The sequence below is a fragment of the Panthera uncia genome, chromosome C2, assembly GCF_023721935.1.
Source record: "Panthera uncia isolate 11264 chromosome C2, Puncia_PCG_1.0, whole genome shotgun sequence".
NCBI lineage: Eukaryota > Metazoa > Chordata > Mammalia > Carnivora > Felidae > Panthera > Panthera uncia.
Genome location: NC_064810.1, coordinates 1,931,787 through 1,947,758, shown reverse-complemented (window position 1 = coordinate 1,947,758; position 15,972 = coordinate 1,931,787). Strand labels below are relative to the sequence as shown.

Here is a 15,972-nt window from a genome sequence, read left to right as displayed (position 1 = left end):
GGGGGCAGAGAAGGCAGGAGGGAGACAGGGGGCAGGAGGGGCTCCCGGGAGGAATGCTGGGCATTTTCAGGAGGGCCCCAGGGAAGCTCCCGCCATCTTCCTTTCCCGCCCCGAGGTGCTGTTGGGGGCACACGGGGAGGATTCGCTCTCTGCCTCCGGGGTGGTGCCCCTGCACCAGCCCGCTGACTCAGGAGTCTGGCCGGAGCCTGTGAGGGCCGTGTGCCGGGGGAGCCCGGGACTGAAGGCAGGTCCCCCTGGGGCTCGGGGAGCTCCCCGCATCGAGCCCGCCCGTGTGCACACGTGTACTTGTGTGCTCACGCTCATGTGTACGTGCGTGCACACGCGTGTCATAGATTTCCGAGCCTCCTCGCTTCCTGACACGGGGAGATCCTTCTCCTCGTCGCAAATACCAGGAGAAAGGCACAGGGAGGTGGGGACGCGTGCCCAGGCTTCCAGAGAAGTCCCTGGCCTTCTCCGAGTTGTGCGGGGTCTGCCCGTCCCTCCCTGCCCCCGCGGTGCCCCCGCGGCGCCCCCAGGCTCCCTCTCGTCCCCACAGGGCGGCACCGTCATCGGCAGTGCCCGCTGCCAGGCCTTCACCACGCGGGAGGGGCGCCTGGCGGCGGCCTACAACCTGGTCCAGCGTGGCATCACCAACCTGTGTGTCATCGGCGGGGACGGCAGCCTGACGGGCGCCAACATCTTCCGCCGCGAGTGGGGCAGCCTGCTAGAGGAGCTGGTGGCAGCAGGTGGGTCGGGGCCGGGGGGGGCACGGCGGCCCCAGCACCCCTGTGCCACCGCTGCAGGGCAGTGGGGACGGGCCGGTGAGACGCGCCTGGCCGCTGGCCGCTGGCCGGGAGGAGGGGGCCCGGCCCGGCCCCAGGTCAGGGCAACCCCGGCCGTCTCCGGGAGCCTCGGGCTGGGCTCGGCCGGGAGTGAGGAGGTCAGTGATCGAGCCCAGGGCCTCTGGGAGCGCAGCGTCGGGGACCCCCGGGCAGCGTTTGTGCTCCTGGTGGGGACGACGGTTCCAGGGTGACATCCTCGGCTGTGTGGACACGCCCTGTCTGTCCCTGATTCCCGGGCGTGGGTTACAGACCTGGTCACCGTTCGCGGGGACAGAACTAAGCGTTGGTAACGAAAGACAGAGTCCCAAGGTTGCCAGTCGGAAAGTGACCTCTTGGAGTTCAGTTCGGTGGCCCTAGTGGGGACCTGGCGATGAGGGGTGCCCCCTCCAAGGCTCTCTGGGAGGCCTCGTGGCCTCAGCGTCTGCGGTTCAGCCGCCCTGCGCCTCCCCCACCCCTGCGGCAGGACCTGGGGACCCGGTGCGGTACAGGGGGCCTCTGAGCCTGGGACCGGCGGGGGGCCACGCTGCTAGGGGGCTGGGGGTGGGCGACAGGGGGCCAAGGGAGCAGGGTCAGGCCGGCGGGGCCTCAGGGCTGGCTCCTCGTGCAGGCAAGATCTCGGAGAGCACGGCGCAGACCTACTCACACCTGAACATCGTGGGGCTGGTGGGCTCCATCGACAACGACTTCTGCGGCACCGACATGACCATCGGCACGGACTCGGCCCTGCACCGCATCATGGAGGTCATCGACGCCATTACCACCACCGCCCAGAGGTGAGCGAGCCCCCTTTCCCCCGCCAGCGAGCCGCGGTCCCGTCTCCCAGCCACGGGACCCCAGCTGTGCACCCGGTCTCCGCTAGGCCGCCCGCCGGCCCCGGAGCAACCGTGCGTCCCCGAGGGGCCTTCAGGCTGCCGGCGGGGACCCCCGGGCCCAGGCAGGGCGCATGGCCTTCGGCCCCAGGAGCAGATCAGTGAAAACCGAGGCACGGGTGGCCCGCACTGCAGGGTCTCGGCTGCCCGGGGCGTGGGAAGGGCCGTCTGTCCTACATCTGCTGTGTCACCAGGGCGTTTCCCTGGCAGGGCGGGGGCCGTGGGCGGCGTGGCACTGCCCCTGTGCCCGGGCTGCTTCTGCTGGGCTGTGCCCGCTCGTGCAGCTGGTCCGGGGGTGGCACTGACGCGTCCCCCTGTTCCGTGTCCACAGCCACCAGAGGACCTTTGTGCTGGAGGTGATGGGGCGGCACTGTGGGTAAGGGGACCACCCTGCCGGGCGGGAGGGCGGGGAGGGGCTCCTGGGGAGCAGGCCTGGGGCTGCGGTGCCTCCGCGGGGCCCGAACGGTGCAGGTGCTGACTTGGTGCCGAGGGACTGGGGGCTCGGGTGTGTGGAGTCCCATCACAGCTCACAGCGACACCCCGCCGCCCGCTGGAGCCCCTAAGCGTCCTGCTCGCCCAGGTACCTGGCCCTGGTGTCCGCCCTGGCCTCGGGGGCTGACTGGCTGTTCATCCCCGAGGCGCCCCCCGAGGACGGCTGGGAGAACTTCATGTGTGAGAGACTTGGGGAGGTGAGTGTGTGGGGGGGTTCTCCTGGAGGTTCCTGCCGCGAGCCGCTGGGACGCAGAGAGATGGGTGTCCCCCAGGAGCGTGGCCTTGGGCAGAGGAAGCAGGGGAGGGCGCTCAGGACGCGGGCCTGGGCGGGCCCGGGCTCGGCTCCTTGGTCGGTGCTGACATGGGGAGGGGGCAGGCGTGGGACACGGTCGTGCCGGCCTCCGGGGGCTGTGGCCGCTGAGCCTGAGCCGAGGGAAGTGGCCTCATGACGATGGGTGGATGGGACACCGGGCAGTGACCCCAGCAGACGAGGCCCCAAATGGGCCGTGGAGGCAGGATGGGGAGGCAGTGGGGGCTGAGGCTTTGTCTGGGGGGAAGAGCAGGGTGTTTGGAATACGGTTCGGGCCCCCCCGGATGGAGCCTGCCCTGGGGACCCCCAAGATGCCCCAGCCGGCACGGGCTGGCCCCTCAGCTCAGGGCTCTGTGGACGACAGGAGGACCCTGAGGTGGGGGGACTATGCTGGGAGTTGGGGGGGCCTTCAGATCAAGGGGCTGCGGTCTGGATTTGAGGCAGGGGGCCTCGCGGTTGTGCGCCGAAATTCACGTTCAGGCCAGGACTGCGACCTCGGGGCGAGCACAAGGCAGCCCAGGGGCTTGGCCCTTTCTTCAGTTCAGGAGCCCCGGGAGGTCAGTCTGACGGGTGGGCCCGGAGCTGGCTCTCGAGTGTCCCCGTCCCCGTGTGACGGTGAGGGTGGCATCAGTCTCATCCACTGTGGTGTTGCCTCCAGCCCCTGGGCCTTGCATCTCTGCCCAGGGCTGGTGAAGCCGAGGGCAGGGCCATGCGGAGCCCAGCGGGTGGGGCTGGCCGGAGGCCCATGTTGTCCTTGGGTAGAGTCCGGGGCCTCGTGGCTTTGACCACGTGGAGCGAGGCTCTGTAGCATGGTCTCTGGCTGACCTCGGCCTTGGCTCACTCGCTGCGACTTTGGGGCTGGGCCTTTCCTGAGGTGCCTGCCCTCAGGGTCAGTTCTTTCCTGCTGTGTGAGGCCCTCGGGCCCTCCCTAGGCTTCCCTGAGCCTCAGACACCCTCTGTGAGGTGCGGGTGCTACCCCTTTTTTACCCACCTCCCCGCCTCTTCTGTTCCACCTGCGGCCCTGCCTCCGGCTCCCTCACCTCACCTGTACCAGCATCACCTCCTCCAGGCAGCCCTCCACTCCCACTTGTCCCTCCCACTGCCCTGGACCCCACAGGAGCGGCTCAGGCCCTGTCTTCTCTGAGGCTCTTTGGATGCTGTGGGGCAGACACGGCTTGTCGGCCAGAGTGAATATTTTGTATGCTTTCAAAGAAAGAAATGATTGAGAAGTGTTCTCCCCAGAGAGCTTTGGATTTGTGATGATTAATCCCACCAAGGGCTGGTGCAGGATGCTGTGGGTCCCCTCGGTGCCCCATTGGCCCCTCCACAGCCTGGGGAGGGGGTCTCACGCCAGCAGTGCTGGGTGTCCAGGGAGGCCTGGGTGGTGGCCAGCGCTGTGAGGTCACTACATTCTAGGGCTAAGAAAACGGAGGCCCGGAGGCCTGCCTCAGTGTGTCAGGCCATATGCCTGAGGATTGATTGGCTCGCGGACCTAAGTTCAGGGTCCCTCTGGCCCCGTCCCAGCTCCTGGCTCCCGAGTCCCGAGGGGGCTGCAGGTGTTCCCTGGGAGCATGTGCAGCGACCTCCCTGTACCGTCTGCCTGGTTCCCAGCCCCAGGGCCCCCCGTCCTCCCCTGCTGCCCCCACCTGCCAGGTGTGCGGGCAGAGAGCCCTCCTCCAGCGCCTCCCCCACCCCCGGGGCGGCAGGGGGGCAGGGTCCCCGTCGGCACATCTCAGTCCACGCCTCCCCTCTTCTCATGTGGATTGTGGGCCCCTTGGTGTGGACCCCAGGGAGGCTCGCAGACGGCAGGTGTCCCGGGTAGATGTCTGCAGGCGGGCCGCTGAGCCCTGGGGCATCTCTGACCTAGACTCGGAGCAGAGGGTCCCGACTGAACATCATCATCATCGCGGAGGGCGCCATTGACCGTAACGGGAAGCCCATCTCGTCCCGTTACGTGAAGGACGTGAGTTTGGCGGGGGGTCACATGGGGTGGGTGGGGCCTCGGTGGGATGGGCACCCCTTTATCTCCAGTGCCAAGTGCTCTTGCTGGGGCCCGTCCCCAGCACCCCATAGACAGCAGGCTCCTGGAGGGAGCTTCTTCATTCCCGGTGATAGCCAGATGTGGGGTAGGTGTGCCAGGGGCCCCCCGAGAAGGCCTGGCCCCGAGGCTGAGGTGTGGCCCCACATCTGTCGCGAGCCGCCTGCCCCTGGCTCCCAGTCTCCATTCAGAACACGTTCCCTGCAGGGCCAGGCCCGTTCCCCATCCCAGAGGCCGAGTCCAGGCCCCCAGTGCCATCCCAACGATGGGGCCCTGCCCCTGCCAGTGACCCCTCGGGGAGACGGTGACCCCCACCCTGTGCAGGGCTCACGGCCGAATAACAGACTGCGGGGAGCCCTTCTTCCCTGTGACCTCCACCCACCTGCCACGGTCCACCCCCCGGGCCCCGGGCCCCCGTCCTGACAGGGCACAGCCCCTGGGAGCCTCTCCTCCCTTTCTTGGCTGCCACCCTGTCCGCGTGTCCCCGGTCAGGAGCCAGCCCACCTGTGTGTCTGCACAGACTCAGGGCCTGGGGGAGCCTGACCCGGGGGGCTGAGGACCAGGATGGTGCCAGCAACAGGACCGGGGCTGTAGGGACACCACCACACGTCCACACATGCAGAGAAATGCCCCCCCGCCCCACGGGAGCTCCACATGCACACGCACACACGCCCCGTGGGCACGAATCCTGAGCCGGCTCACGGGGCCCTGGGGGGCTGACACCCTGGTATCCCTGAGATCGGGAGGGGCGAGGACCAGGGTTAGGGGCCCGTGGGGTGGCAGGGCAGTGAGGGTGGGCGCTGAACCCAAGGACCGCCCCCCCCCCCCCCCCCCGGCCCCGACTCTCTCCCAATGAGCAGCTGGTGGTCCAGAGGCTGGGCTTCGACACCCGTGTGACTGTGCTGGGCCACGTGCAGAGGGGAGGGACCCCTTCGGCGTTTGACCGCATCCTGGTAGGTGGGGCGCTGCTCTGTCCCGGGCGTGCACGAGTGGGTGAGTGCGGCGGGCATTTCCTCACTGCCGCTGGTCTCACAGATGAAATGGAGACAGGGCCCCTCCGTTTCTGTGTGGGGGGGAAACGCAGGGCTGGGGACCTGTGTCCCCGCCCCTCACCTCAGCAACCTGGGCTCCTGGGCCTCCCTGTGATGGCTTTTGGCCCCCGGAAAAGGGGGCGGTGCGTGGAGGGCAGGACCCCGGCTCCGCCCTTCTAGGGTCTGAAGTCTGGTGGTTCTGAGTGTGGCCCACAGTGCCAGTATGACAGCTCTAATGACTTGGGGGAGGCCCCGGGGAGGCAGAGACCTGGCCTGTGGCCTGAGTGCCGTCACCGCCCTGATCACTGCTGGGTCCCACCTCGTCCTCTGCAAAGTGGGAATCCTGTGCCACCAGATGGAGACAGGGTCTGAGGCCCGAAAAGTCCCCACGGGTGGTAGTGTCCACACACGAAGGCTGGTTACCCTGTGCCTGGGGCCTGCACCTGCCTTACCCAGGAGACCCCGTGTGCTGTCCCCCTAGTGCCACACAGAGAAGCAGGGACACTGAGCCCGGACAGGGGCCTTGCCCACCTGGCTGGGCACTTTTTGCAGCCTGCACGAGGCTTCAGCACTTGGGAGAGCCTCCTGAGGGCCCCAGGACGGCGGGACGGAGCACTGTCCTCCTCGCAAACCTGGGGGGCAGAGATGTGAGGGGACGGGTCTAGGTGTCCCCTGCTTATGAAAACAGAGTGGCCTGCCAGTTTCGTAGATGCTGGTGGAAGACACAAGGCGCCCGGGTCAGAGACAGAGGAGAGCAGGTCCTGAATGTCTTGGCCAGCCCAGCGCACCGGCCCTCCTTCTCACGCATGCTGAGGTGTGGGGCGGGGACACAGGAGCCGTGACCTGGAGCCCAAGCCAGCAGCCTTGTTAGAGCAAAGAGCGCTGGAAGCCCGTCCCGCCTCCCACCCGTCGCCTCCCACCCGTCAGGCTGAGCGACGGTGGTGTCTTAGCGGGGCTGTCCGAGACCCCGGAGGGGCTGTTGTGGACGGTGGTCACATGAAGTCATTTCTGGGATCACCTGCTCCAGAAGCTTGGACCGGCCTGTGTGTGGGTGCACGTGGCTCGGGGGTGGGCCGCCCCTCCCTGAGCCCCGCCCGCCCCTCTCCCTGCTCAGAGCAGCAAGATGGGCATGGAGGCGGTGATGGCGCTTCTGGAGGCCACTCCCGACACGCAGGCCTGCGTGGTCAGCCTGTCGGGGAACCAGTCCGTGCGGCTGCCCCTCATGGAGTGTGTGCAGGTGGTGAGTGCCCAGCCCCGCCTCGGGCTGGCCGGGGTGGGGGCGCTCCCTGCAGAGATGCCTCCGGGGGGGGGGGGCTTTGCCCCCCTGCTCTGCTCACCCGCTCCCTTCCCGGCTGGCCGGGACCACCCGTCCCTCCAGGTCCTGTCAGGGCACAGGCCCCGTCCCCACCTCATGTCCCCACCCTGTCCCGCTGCTCCCCTGTCACATGCTACCTCCTGTCGCATTTCGGGGTATCGGGGGCTTACGGCCCTCGAGGGAGGGGAGGGAGGCGTGAGCGTGTCCTCAAGGTGTGCCCCACGAGAGGTGTGGGGGCGGCCGAGCTCACTGAGCTCCTGGAGTCGGGCGGCGGCCGTGAGCGTGCCCCGGGCCTCCTCCAGCCTGTACCTCTCTTTTGGTGAAGACAAAGGAGGTCCAGAAGGCCATGGATGAGAAGAGGTTCGACGAGGCCATCCAGCTCCGTGGCAGGTGAGGGGCTCCCGGGGCCCGGCGCCGAGCACAGTCTGTTTGTTCCACAGGCCCTCGGCCGACGCCCACGTGGCTGTGCCCCTGGCCCTCAGGGCGCACGCCCTGGCAGAGACCCTTCCTTCCGAGTGTGTGTGGCCAAGCGTAGGAGTGGGGCAGCAGGACGGAGGCTCAGGGTCCCTGTGACGGGGGAAGCGGGCGGGCTGCGAGGTGGACGGGAGCTGCCACGCAGGGTGGAGGGGAGAGGGGCGGCTGGGGCGGGAACCCGGAGGGGCGTCCACAGAAGGAAACGGTGGGGGTCAACCTGCAGCGGCCGGGAGGGCTGGACCCGCAGCACCCCCTCCCCACCCCCCTGCACAGGCCGGATGCGGGGCTGTCGCTTTGCTAAGAGGGGTGTGGGGGCCGTGCTCTTCGGGGCTTTTCGTAGCCACCAGAGTGGGGTGGTGAGCCACGCCGGCGTCCAGCTTCTTCGTGGCCGCGTGGTGGGGCCACGGGCTGTGCTGAGCTGTGTGGCTGTGGGCTGTGGGCTGCATGAGGCATGACCGGCTTCCCTTCCAGGAGCTTTGAGAACAACTGGAACATTTACAAGCTGCTCGCACACCAGAAGGTCTCCACAGAGAAGGTGAGGGGGGTGAGCCGCAGGGCCCTCGTCACTGTCACCTCTGGAGCCTGCCCCTGGGTCCGCCCGCCCGCCCGCAGAGCCGGGGTCTGCCCCGGGAGCAGGAAGCTCTGAGCTGGCCCTGTGGACCCTCCCTCCTGTCTGGGTCAGAGCCATGAGCTGAGAGGCTTGGCCTCTGCCTGACCAGCGGGTCCCAGACAGCCGGCGTCTGGGCCTGGAGGTGACCTTGGCCGGTCACGTGTCAAACAGCTGGAGGAAATGAAGTCAGGCCTATAGGCTTAGGTCAGGACAGAGGGGAGCTAGTGCTTATGAAATGTTATAAAACAGCCCAAAACCTCACGAAATGGGCTTTCTTCAAAATAAGAATGATAACGGGACTTGTTTCTGAAACCCGGGGACGAGGAAAGGGTCCCGCTGGGACCGTCCCAGCCAGCGGGGCCCTGGCCCCCATCTGTCCCAGGGGCTGGTCAGGGACAGGCCGTACCCCCAGTACAGCAGAGCTGTCTCCATGTCCCCTCCTGAAACCGCTGGCGTGACCACATCTGGGGCCACAGGGCTGTGTGACCGGGACCCACCAGAGCCACATGTGACCACGGAGTGCTGGCCACGAGGCTGCCTGTAGCAAGGTGGGCTGTATGTGCCACACGCACCGGGTTCTGGGGACACGGTCTGGAAAACCGTGGAATAGTCCGTTGGTAATTTCTTAGGCTGATTCTAGGTCGGGGTGATGTTTTGGTTACCTCCCGCAACTCCGGTACTAAAATAGCATCACCCGCTTCTTTGCACTTGATGAATGTGGCCCCCTCCGCTATGCATCCGTGCCGCTCGCCAAGATCTTGGGGCGCTGGCTGCTCTGAGCCCAGGGTGTGGGGTGATTGCTGGAGGCTTCGGGACAGGCGCTGGCTCTGGCCCGAACCCGCGCGCTGCCCCCCACGAGCTGCACTTGGCCGAGAGCGACCAGAGGACTTGAGCTGATGAGCCGGGCGGGCCTGCGCTGTGGCTCATTTGGGTCTCTGCCAGGAATTTGTGGGACAGATGTGTGCCCTTCCCAGCGGAGTCCACTCGCTGGACGGTGTGCAGGCAGGCAGGGGAGCCTGGCCCCTTTTCCGGGGGCCGCCCCCTCGCTGACTTGTGTCTGGGCCGGCTGGCTCCCACCCAGCCCCGTGCTCACGCTGCCGTCTCCTTCCTCTTGTCTGAAGACCAACTTCTCCCTGGCCATCCTGAACGTGGGCGCCCCGGCGGCCGGCATGAATGCGGCTGTGCGCTCGGCGGTGCGGTCTGGCATCTCCCAGGGCCACACGGTGTATGTCGTGCACGATGGCTTTGAAGGCCTGGCCAAGGGTCAGGTAGGTGCGGCTGTGACGGCAACCACACAGTGGTTCCGCGCGTGTGCCGGTGTGTTTATAACCCACCCCCAGCTTGTAACAAGGACCGGGGGGCTCACGGTAGAAGTCTCAGGCAATGCCCCGGGGCAGGTCCCTGAAGAAAGCGGATGAGAGGCCCTCGGGAGAGGGGCCTGGGGCTCTGCTCTGACCTGCAGTGATGGTCAGCGCCTGGCCCGGCCCCCTACAGCTGCACCTCCCCACCGCAGGTACAGGAAGTGAGTTGGCACGATGTGGCCGGCTGGCTGGGCCGTGGCGGCTCCATGCTGGGGACCAAGAGGTGAGCTGCTGGCTGACGGGCCCGGCTCCCTGGCCACCGTGGGCAGCGGGGGGCGGGGGATCCAGAGGCAGGTTCAGGAGGAGTGGACGTTGCCGGGGGAAACCAGCCCCGTGGCCTGGACTAGGTCCTCGCTTCTGGCTGGCGGCCGGCCCTCGGTGGGCTGCACCCCCTCCTGAGACCAACTGTGCACAGGAGAGTGGCCCAGGTGGCCCCCCGCCCGCAGAAAGCATCTTGTCAGGCAGCTGGCGGGCAGCTCCCCCTCCCCTGTCCCACCGTGGGCCCCACTGACGCCTGGGCGCTGAACGAGAATCACAGCAGCACATCTAGGGCTGGCTACCCCCCACCGCCCCCCCTCGCGTCTCGACCAGGTGCGGTGTGGGAGCGTGTCCTTCTGTCCAGGCGCTCTGGGCCACGTTTATCTGACTTCTGTCCACTGCAGGACGCTGCCCAAGAGCTACATGCAGAAGGTAGTGGAAAACATCCGTACCTACAACATCCAGGCCCTGCTGGTCATCGGCGGCTTTGAGGTGCGGGCCACTGCAGGGGACCAGGTTGGGGCAAGGACCCTGGAGAATGTCTTCTCTGCCTGGGGCCGCTGGGGTGGCCCTTCTGGAAACCCCTTGCTCCTGGCTGGGGAGTCACACGGGTCAGCCGACTGATGGGGCCATGGGGTTCGGTGTGGTGTTTGGCTCTGGGAAGGTTTTTACCTTCTCCTGTGGGCTTCACAGAGTTTAAATCGGTGCTGGCGCCCGGTGCTGGAGAGGGGGAGGGGGAGGGGGGGGGGAGAAGCAGGTGGGGGGGGGGGCGGGGGGGGGGGCAGCTCTGACCTTCTGAGCAGCAGCTCCTAGTGGGGGTGGGCAGCCCCAGGGCAGGAAACCCTGTGGCCTCCTGGCCCATCCCCACTCTGCTCTGGCCTGTGCCCCGCCTGTGAGGTGGGGTCCCAGGGAAGTGGGGTCCCAGGGAGGTGGGGTCCCAGGGAGGTGGGGTCCCTGGGAGGTGGGGTCCCAGGGAGGTGGGGTCCCAGGGAGGTGGGGCCCCTGGGAGGTGGGGTCCCAGGGAGGTGGGGTCCCAGGGAGGTGGGGTCCCTGGGAGGTGGGGCCTCTGGGAGGTGGGCCCACTGGGAGGTGGGGTCCCATGGAGGTGGGGTCCCTGGGAGGTGGGGTCCCAGGGAGGTGGGGCCCCTGGGAAGTGGGGCCCCTGGGAAGTGGGGCCCCTGGGAGGTGGGCCCACTGGGAGGTGGGGTCCAGGGAAGTGGGGTCCCTGGGAGGTGGGGTCCCAGGCAGGTGGGGTCCGTGGGGGGTGGAGCCACTGGGAGGTGGTGCCACTGGGTGGTGTGGCCCCTGGGAGGTGTGGTCCCTGGGAGGTGGGATTCTTAGGAGGTGGGATCCCAGGGAAGCGGGGTCCAGGGAGGCGGGGTCCCTGGGAGGCAGGGTCCCTGGGGGTTGGAGTCCCTGGGAGGTGGGGCCACTGGGAGGTGGTGTCCCTGGGAGGTGGTGTCCCAGGGAGGCTGGGTCCCTGGGAGGCGGGGTCCCTGGGAGTGGTGTCCCTGGGGGTCAGGGTCCCTGGGAGGCGGGGCCACAGGCAGGTGGGGCCACTAGCAGGCTGGTCCCTGGGAGGAGGGTCCACTGGGAGGCGGGATCCATGGTAGGTGGGGCCACCTGGAGGTAGGGTCCCTGGGAGGTGGGGTCCCTGTGAGGCGGGGTCCCTTGGGAGGTTGGGCCCTTAGGAGGTGGTGTCCCTGGGAGGTGGGGCCACTGGGAGGTGGTGTCCCTGGGAGGCGGGGTCCCTGCGAGGCGGGTCCATGGAGGTGGGACCACTGGGAGGCGGGGCCATGGGAGGTGGGACCCCTGGGAGGTGCAGTCCCTGGGAGGAGGGGCCAGTGGGAGGCGTGGTCTTTGGGAGGCGGGGTCACTGGGAGGCGTGGTTCCTGGGAGGCGGGCCACTGGGAGGTGGGGCCACTCGGAGGCGTGGTCCCTGGGAGGAGGGCTCTGGGAGGCGGGGTCCCTGGGAGGTGCGGCCACTGGGAGGTGGGATTCCTAGGTGGTGGGGTCCCTGTGGCAGCTCGCAGACATCGTGTTGTGCATGGTAGGCCATCGTTGGTGTGACATGGTGCTTGGCCAGCCCCAGTGACAAATGCCCATTCTTGCCCTTTTCCTGAGGTGCCCCAGGCCCCCTGCAGCCCGCACGGTGTCGATGGTGGTCCCAGCAGGGTGGGCGAGTCTCCTTCCTGTCCTCCTTGGCGCCCTGCTTCCCTGGCTGACGGGCTGCGGAGCCCCTGGTTGGGGTCCGCCGGGTCGCGGCCCCGGGGTGGTTGCAGGGGTCCCGGCACCCAGCCCCAGGCACATAGCGCGTCAGCTGGGGAGCAGGGCCGAAGCAGCCCCGGCCGGGAGCCCGCCTTCGCCGCCCAGCGCCGCCTTATGCGCCCGCAGGCCTACGAGGGGGTGCTGCAGCTGGTGGAGGCGCGTGGGCGCTACGAGGAGCTCTGCATTGTCATGTGCGTCATCCCGGCCACCATCAGCAACAACGTACCGGGCACTGACTTCAGCCTGGGATCGGACACCGCCGTCAACGCCGCCATGGAGGTAGGTAGGGTGCCAGGCTGGACGCGGGCGGGCGTGGGGTGGCCCCAGGAGAAAGTGGCGAGTGGCACGGTGGCGAGCTCCCAGGTGGGCTGTCCCTCGAGGCCTCATGGGTGGCACGCAGGACTTGGCTCTGGGGTCACTGCGGTGTGGGGACAGTGGCTGTCAGGGCCAGAGCTGACTCAGCTGAGCTAATGCACGTGTGGACGTCGGGCCACGGTTCTGTCCAGTGAGCAGCCACACGTGGACTGGGGGGAGCCCAGCCCCGTGGCTGGGACATGGGAGGGTGGGCGCTCGGGAGAATGTGCTGTCACTAGAGCAGGGCTGGCCCCATTTGGTGTTCCATGGGGGCCTCCTCACTGCTCTCTCCACCTCTAGACCTCTCCCACGCCATCCGTGGCCCCACAGGAGCCCCGCTTTCCCCCAGGGTCCAGCACTTCTGTGTTCGGGGGGCCCCGGGGACTGAACCCAAGCAGCTTCTGCGTCACGCTAGAGAAAGGAGAAAGGAGCTGACCCGGACCTGTGGTCTTGCAGGGGTTTTCTTCAAATTCACCCCACCCCTGCCATCCTGGCAGCTATATAGGGGCCACCCATGGCTCCTCTGAAACTTCTGTGCCTCTGCCCCTCACCAGCACCAAACATCGTCCTGTTTTTTTTGCCTCTACGACAGGAAGAATTGTATTGTTTTCCTTTGTACCTTGATTTTTGATGAAGTTGAACTTTTGTTTCTATATTTATTGCCCATTTATGGGTTTTATGGAAAATTACCTTTTTCTGTATTTTGTCCATTTTCCTCCTGATGAGTTTTCTTTTGTATTTGTCAGTGCTCTTTACATATGTAGGACACCGATCCTTTGGCAAACATTGGAGCTGTTTCCTCCACTTTGCTGGTTGTCCCTTACTTGGGGTTTAGCCTCATGGTTCAGATCCCCTAACCCACTGGTCTTGTTGGTCCCTTCTCAATTCTTTGTTTAATGTTATAATTTTTTCTCAAACTCTGAACATTTGGGTTAGAATCATCCTGTGTCGCATCATCACTGGCATCTGCAGGATGTGTACCTTCACGTGTCGCCTTGTCCCTTGTTACAATGACCCTACAGTGGCTGGAGCGTCGCTCCGTGTACAGATGAGAGGATTGAGGCCCAGCGTTTCCCTGGCCCCACGTCAGAGCCTCCCGGCCCCATCCCTGGCCTCCACACGCTAGGTGCCGGAGACACCCCCGTTGTCCCCCGGGCGAACAGTTGCCCCGGTTGAGGACCTGGTTCTGAAGGCCCTGTGGAAAGCATGCGGTGTGGGCTGTGACACCCTGGGCAACTCTGGGGGGAGACCCGGGTCCCTGAGGGGCAGTGGCTCCCTGTGGCCCACGGGGAAGTCCCTGACCACCTCTGGCCCCCAGAGCTGTGACCGCATCAAGCAGTCGGCCTCGGGGACCAAGCGCCGCGTGTTCATCGTGGAGACCATGGGGGGCTACTGCGGCTACCTGGCCACCGTGACGGGCATCGCCGTGGGGGCCGACGCCGCCTACGTCTTCGAGGACCCTTTCAACATCCAAGACTTAAAAGTGAGCCGAGGCCCCGAGCCCTTCTCCTGCCACAGACGTCCCAGCGGGGCTGAGCGGGGGTCCCCTCCTGAGGCACACACGAGCCAGGCTGGGGGCTCCCCAGCGCCTCCTCCCCGACCCCGTGCAGACCTCCACCCAGCGTCCGTGTTGTCGCTGCCGTGGCCCCCTGGCCCCAGCCACCCACCTGGCCTCACGGCCCAGCCCCATCACCCAGGGCCCCGCCAACGTCAGTCGACCTGCGTGTGTCCCCATGACCCCTGGGTCACAGTGGCCCTGCGGTTAGCCTGGGCTGTTCCTTCCCAGACAGCCTTGAGGCTGTGGGTGGGTGCTGTGCGGCTGCCGTTCTCGCTCCGGGCTCACCCCGTGTACCCCCCACGCCCGCAGGCCAACGTGGAACACATGACCGAGAAGATGAAGACACACATCCAGAGGGGCCTGGTGCTTCGGTGAGGCTGCCGGACCCGGAGGGTGGCTCGGGGCTGCTGAGGGGCGCCGGCCCCTCCCCCAGCACTGGTCTGTGGCCGGGCCCGGGGGGCGGGGGGGCTCAGCGTCTGGACGAGACCCGAGCCGGCCCCGGCCCTCTCTCCAGAAACGAGAAGTGCCATGAACACTACACCACGGAGTTTCTGTATAACCTGTACTCCTCCGAGGGGAAGGGCGTCTTTGACTGCAGGACCAACGTCCTGGGCCACCTGCAGCAGGTAGGGGCCCGGGGGCCTGGTTCTGGCCTCTGCCTCCATCTGACCCGAGCTGAGGGGCCCCGGGAGGATATGGCAGGATGGGGACACTTCCCTGTGCACGACCTCGTGGGGCGCCCGACCCTTCCCCCTCATGCCCGCGCTTACCTGCCCGTCACCCCTCCGTGCGGGTGAGGGGTGGGGGGTGAGGCTCCTGTCCGCCTGAGTCCTCACCACCAGGACAGGGCAGGGCTGGGACCCCTGTGGCCACCTCCGCCCTGCCCGGTCCCCTCCTTTGTGGCCTCCTGGTGGCCCTGCAGGAAGCCTGGTGGCCCTGCAGGAAGCCCACAGAGGCCGCCCGACAGGACGGGCAGTCAGCCCACCGCCCGGCCTCTGGAGATGGCCCTTAGGCTGGACTGGGGTAGACAAAGGGGCTGGGGCGCCGCAGACAGAGATGCAGGGAGCTTGGACGGGATGGGGTGTCGGGAGCGGGGAGGGCTCTCCTGCGGTCACAGTGGGGCCGTTCTGCTGGGCTCCTGCCAGAGCCCCCCCCCCCCCCCCCCCCCCGTCTCTGGCGCGATGGAGGCGCCCTCACCCACTGCGTTTCCAGGGCGGAGCTCCGACCCCCTTTGACCGGAACTACGGTACGAAGCTTGGAGTGAAGGCCATGCTCTGGATGTCGGAGAAGCTGCGGGCCGTCTACCGTAATGGTGCGTATGTGGCAGGAAGGGGTGGTGGCTCCGGGCCTGACCTCGCCCTCTGCCCGGACCCAGGGTTCAGGGCGGCCTGTGTCCACAGGGCGGGTGTTCGCCAACGCCCCCGACTCAGCCTGCGTGATCGGCCTGCAGAAGAAGGCGGTGGCCTTCAGCCCCGTCACTGAGCTCAAGAAGGACACCGACTTTGAGTGAGTGCCTCCGAAGAGAGGGGTGGCCTGCCCAGCCACGCTCGGGCCCTGACCCCACAGGGCTGCCCCGTCTGCCCGCCCAGGGCCAGAGCGGTGATGACACCCAGGCCTGAGCCCAGGCCGGGGCTCCTCCCATAGGGTGGGGTCAGCGGGCTGGTCCGGCTGCGGAAACCCCCCTCGCTCCCCCAGCCAGCCTGTGCTGAGCCCCCAGAGACGGACACCCCAGAGACCGCTGCCAGGCTCCACTCCAGGCGGTCTCCCGGTGCTCAGAGGATGGGGTGCCCGGGTTCTCAGAAGATGGGGTGTCTGGTGCTCAGAGGAGGGCTTGTCGGGGTACCCAGAGGAAGGGGTGTCCAGTGCTCAGAGGAGGGGGTGTTGGGGGTACTCAGAGGAGGGGGTGTCGGGGTACCCAGAGGAGGGGGTGTTGGGGTGCTCAGAGGAGGGGGGTGTCGGGGGTGCTCAGAGCAGGGGGTGTTGGGGGTGCTCAGAGGAGGGGATTTCCAGTGCGCAGAGGAGGGGGTATCTGGTGCTTAGAGGAGAGGGTCTCTGGTGCTCAGAGGAGGGGGTGTCCGGTACCCAGAGGAGGGGGTATCTGGTGCTTAGAGGAGAGGGTCTCCGGTGCTCAGAGGAGGGGGTGTTGGGGTGCTCAGAGGAGGGGGTGTTGGGGTGCTCAGAGGAGGGGGTGT

The 15,972-nt window shown here is 67.2% G+C and overlaps 1 protein-coding gene across 1 annotated transcript in view; it reads left to right on the top strand.

Annotated features, from left to right (window-relative positions):
* The first annotated feature begins 1,403 nt into the window (after positions 1–1,403).
* Positions 1,404–15,972, top strand: part of PFKL (phosphofructokinase, liver type) — a 15,190-nt gene continuing 621 nt past the window's right edge. The window contains exons 1-17 of the mRNA XM_049627740.1: positions 1,404–1,615; positions 2,043–2,087; positions 2,292–2,400; positions 4,381–4,476; positions 5,412–5,504; positions 6,697–6,822; positions 7,223–7,287; positions 7,843–7,906; positions 9,103–9,249; positions 9,495–9,565; positions 10,005–10,092; positions 11,995–12,147; positions 13,541–13,705; positions 14,090–14,151; positions 14,295–14,406; positions 14,993–15,092; positions 15,181–15,286. Of these exons, the coding sequence (XP_049483697.1) occupies positions 1,542–1,615; positions 2,043–2,087; positions 2,292–2,400; positions 4,381–4,476; positions 5,412–5,504; positions 6,697–6,822; positions 7,223–7,287; positions 7,843–7,906; positions 9,103–9,249; positions 9,495–9,565; positions 10,005–10,092; positions 11,995–12,147; positions 13,541–13,705; positions 14,090–14,151; positions 14,295–14,406; positions 14,993–15,092; positions 15,181–15,286 (1,676 nt within the window). The 5' untranslated portion in view covers positions 1,404–1,541. The remainder of the gene's footprint in view (positions 1,616–2,042; positions 2,088–2,291; positions 2,401–4,380; positions 4,477–5,411; positions 5,505–6,696; positions 6,823–7,222; positions 7,288–7,842; positions 7,907–9,102; positions 9,250–9,494; positions 9,566–10,004; positions 10,093–11,994; positions 12,148–13,540; positions 13,706–14,089; positions 14,152–14,294; positions 14,407–14,992; positions 15,093–15,180; positions 15,287–15,972) is intronic.